A 2,574-nucleotide genomic window follows, 5' to 3' on the forward strand; every position below is an offset into this window, starting at 1 on the left:
CAAAAAGTTCTTCAAAACAATTCAGATTTAAAAGGCGAGACAAATGAAAAATTACTTGAGCAAAAAAACTTTTTAAATAATTTACGGTATGACAAAACGGAAAAAATAGAATTAGAACTCGAATCAATAAAGTCGGAGAGCAATTCTATTAACAACAATATAAAAGATGAAAACTTTCAATTAAATATTCCTGTATTTTTTAGGCATTCATTACCTAAAGATTCAGAATGGAAGTGCTATATTTGTAAGGCTCCGAGAAATGGGAAAGAGAGTATGAATATGTGCGTAAATTGTGGATACATATATCACCTGACATGTCAAAGCCAGGCGAATAAAATCACAAAAAATGATTGGTTTTGTGACTATTGTAAAACCCATGGAAATAAGCTTAAACCAGGGTCAAAATTTCAAATTGGTGAGTTAGTATGGGTAAACTATAAGTGTACATTTTGGCCTGCTCAAATAATTGAGTTTTCCAAAGAACAATTTGAAGTATTTATTTTTCATATTGAAAAGAGAATAGAGAAAAGTTCAAATGAAATATTACCTTGGTCAAAGGGAATTATATCAATAGATGGACTTGCTTCAAAAGGAACTTTTGTTCGTGAATCTACGTCAAGTATTATGCATTGGCAATCAGTTTATAAAGCAATTAAGTACTATTTGAATTCTTTGAGGTCAAAACAAAGGAGATTACCGCAAATAAAAAAAAAAAATAGTTCAAATGAATTCAAAATAGATAAAAAAAAAAAAAAAATTGATATCATGGTATCTAACAACTCAAACTCTGAAACAAGAGTTTTTCACCCAATACCTAGCGAAATAAATGATGGATTAGAACAGCATTCTAATGAAATAAGCCTTCTAGATGTTTTGTCTAATTAATATACAAAATAATTGTTAATATGAACAATTTTTCATGAATGAATTCAAGGAATTAGAACCTGATGATTTAGGAATGATTTGCTAAATTTATTGAAATAAAAGTATCTGCATTAAATATTCTTGTAATCCTTTTTTACTTTTGATAATTTTTAACGCAGAAAATATTTACATGAGTACATGCATGCATAATTTACGTAGTAAATAATTAAATATTTAAGATATCAAAAAAATACAAATGCTATGCTTGCTTTTATTTATTATAATTATCAGTATCAACAATGAAATTTCGCTCAGCTGCTCAAGCTCTATTTGGAAATCAGGATACTCTGTTTTAAAGCCGAAAACAGACGATAGAAGCTATAAAAACATCACTTTAGAAAATGGAATTACTGCACTACTGATAGAAGATAAATTTTCAGAAAAAGCAGGTTTTACTGTTGGGATAAAAGTTGGATCTTTCAATAATCCTGTTTATGCTTTGGGATTATTTCATTTAATTGAACATGTGCTCTTTTTGGGGACAAAGAAGTATCCGGCTCCTGAAAGCTACGATGAATTTATGGCCCAGCATGGTGGAAAAAACAATGCATATACTTCAGAAGAAAGAACAATCTACTTTAATGAAATTGGGGAAGAGTACTTGGAAGAGGGATTAGATCGCTTTTCACACTTTTTTATAGATCCTTTATTTTATGAAAATGTTATTGAAAAAGAAATTCATATAATAAATTCAGAGCATTTGAAAAATATTCCCAATGAATTTGATCGTCTATTTCATATGTTAAAAACTCACACAAATAGGCCAATGTCACAATTCACAACAGGAAATATTGAAACATTGGTTGACATTCCAAATAAATTAGGGATATCAATCCCAAGACTACTTAAAAAAATGTATAAAAAATATTATTGTGGAATAAATATGTTTATTGTTTTATCTTCAAAGAGAAGTTTAACAGATCAGGAAAAATTATTACAAAAATATTTTTCTGGAGTTTTACTCGATAATGATGGACAATGCAAATTCAGCTCACTAAAAAAAGAGCATGGCATTTTGAACAAATCCATAATTGATAAAAAATATTTGAGTAAGAAGATCCACGTAAAATCTCTCGGCAGACGCAATTTACTATGGTTAATTTGGTCATTTCCAGCTCGTTTAATTTCTCCTGTCAAACAACCGTTGATATATTTATCATATATTCTTAATTCTAAACAAAAAAACTCACTCTTCTGGTTTCTGCAAAAAAACAATTATATAACAAATTCAAACTCAGTATATGAAAATTATACATTTGGTAGTATTTTCATCTATCAATTGGAATTAACATCAGAAGGCTTGAAAAATCAATTCGAAATAATTGGTTTAATTTATAAATATATTAACAAATTAAAAGAAAGCAAAGAATTATTAAAAGTTTATCAAGGAATAAGATCATTAACAGAAAGAGAGTTCATCACAAACACAGAAATGTTAGAAAGTTCACCTATGCATTCCACATCAGAAATTTGTTCCAAAATGATTCAATACGGAGTTCATGCAGCATTAAGTGGAGATATTCTAATCGAAGATGTTGATGAAAATTTAATTTACGAGATTTTGAATGCTATTTCGCCATTTGATACTTTATTTTTAGCAAGTGATCAACAGGAATTTTCAGGAACTTATGAGAAATTTTTTCATGTTAA

General features: G+C 28.4%; 1 protein-coding gene across 1 annotated transcript; it reads left to right on the top strand.

Moving 5' to 3' along the window:
- Window positions 1-273: 273 nt before the first annotated feature.
- On the top strand, window positions 274-885 carry Chro.10194 (hypothetical protein). The annotated part of the gene is made up of 1 exon (XM_660107.1): window positions 274-885. The coding sequence occupies one exon, from the start codon at window positions 274-276 to the stop codon at window positions 883-885; it is 612 nt and encodes a 203-aa protein (XP_665199.1).
- Window positions 886-2,574: the final 1,689 nt, after the last annotated feature.

The sequence above is a fragment of the Cryptosporidium hominis genome (genome assembly GCF_000006425.1).
Source record: "Cryptosporidium hominis TU502 chromosome 1 CHRO011060, whole genome shotgun sequence".
Lineage (NCBI taxonomy): Eukaryota > Apicomplexa > Conoidasida > Eucoccidiorida > Cryptosporidiidae > Cryptosporidium > Cryptosporidium hominis.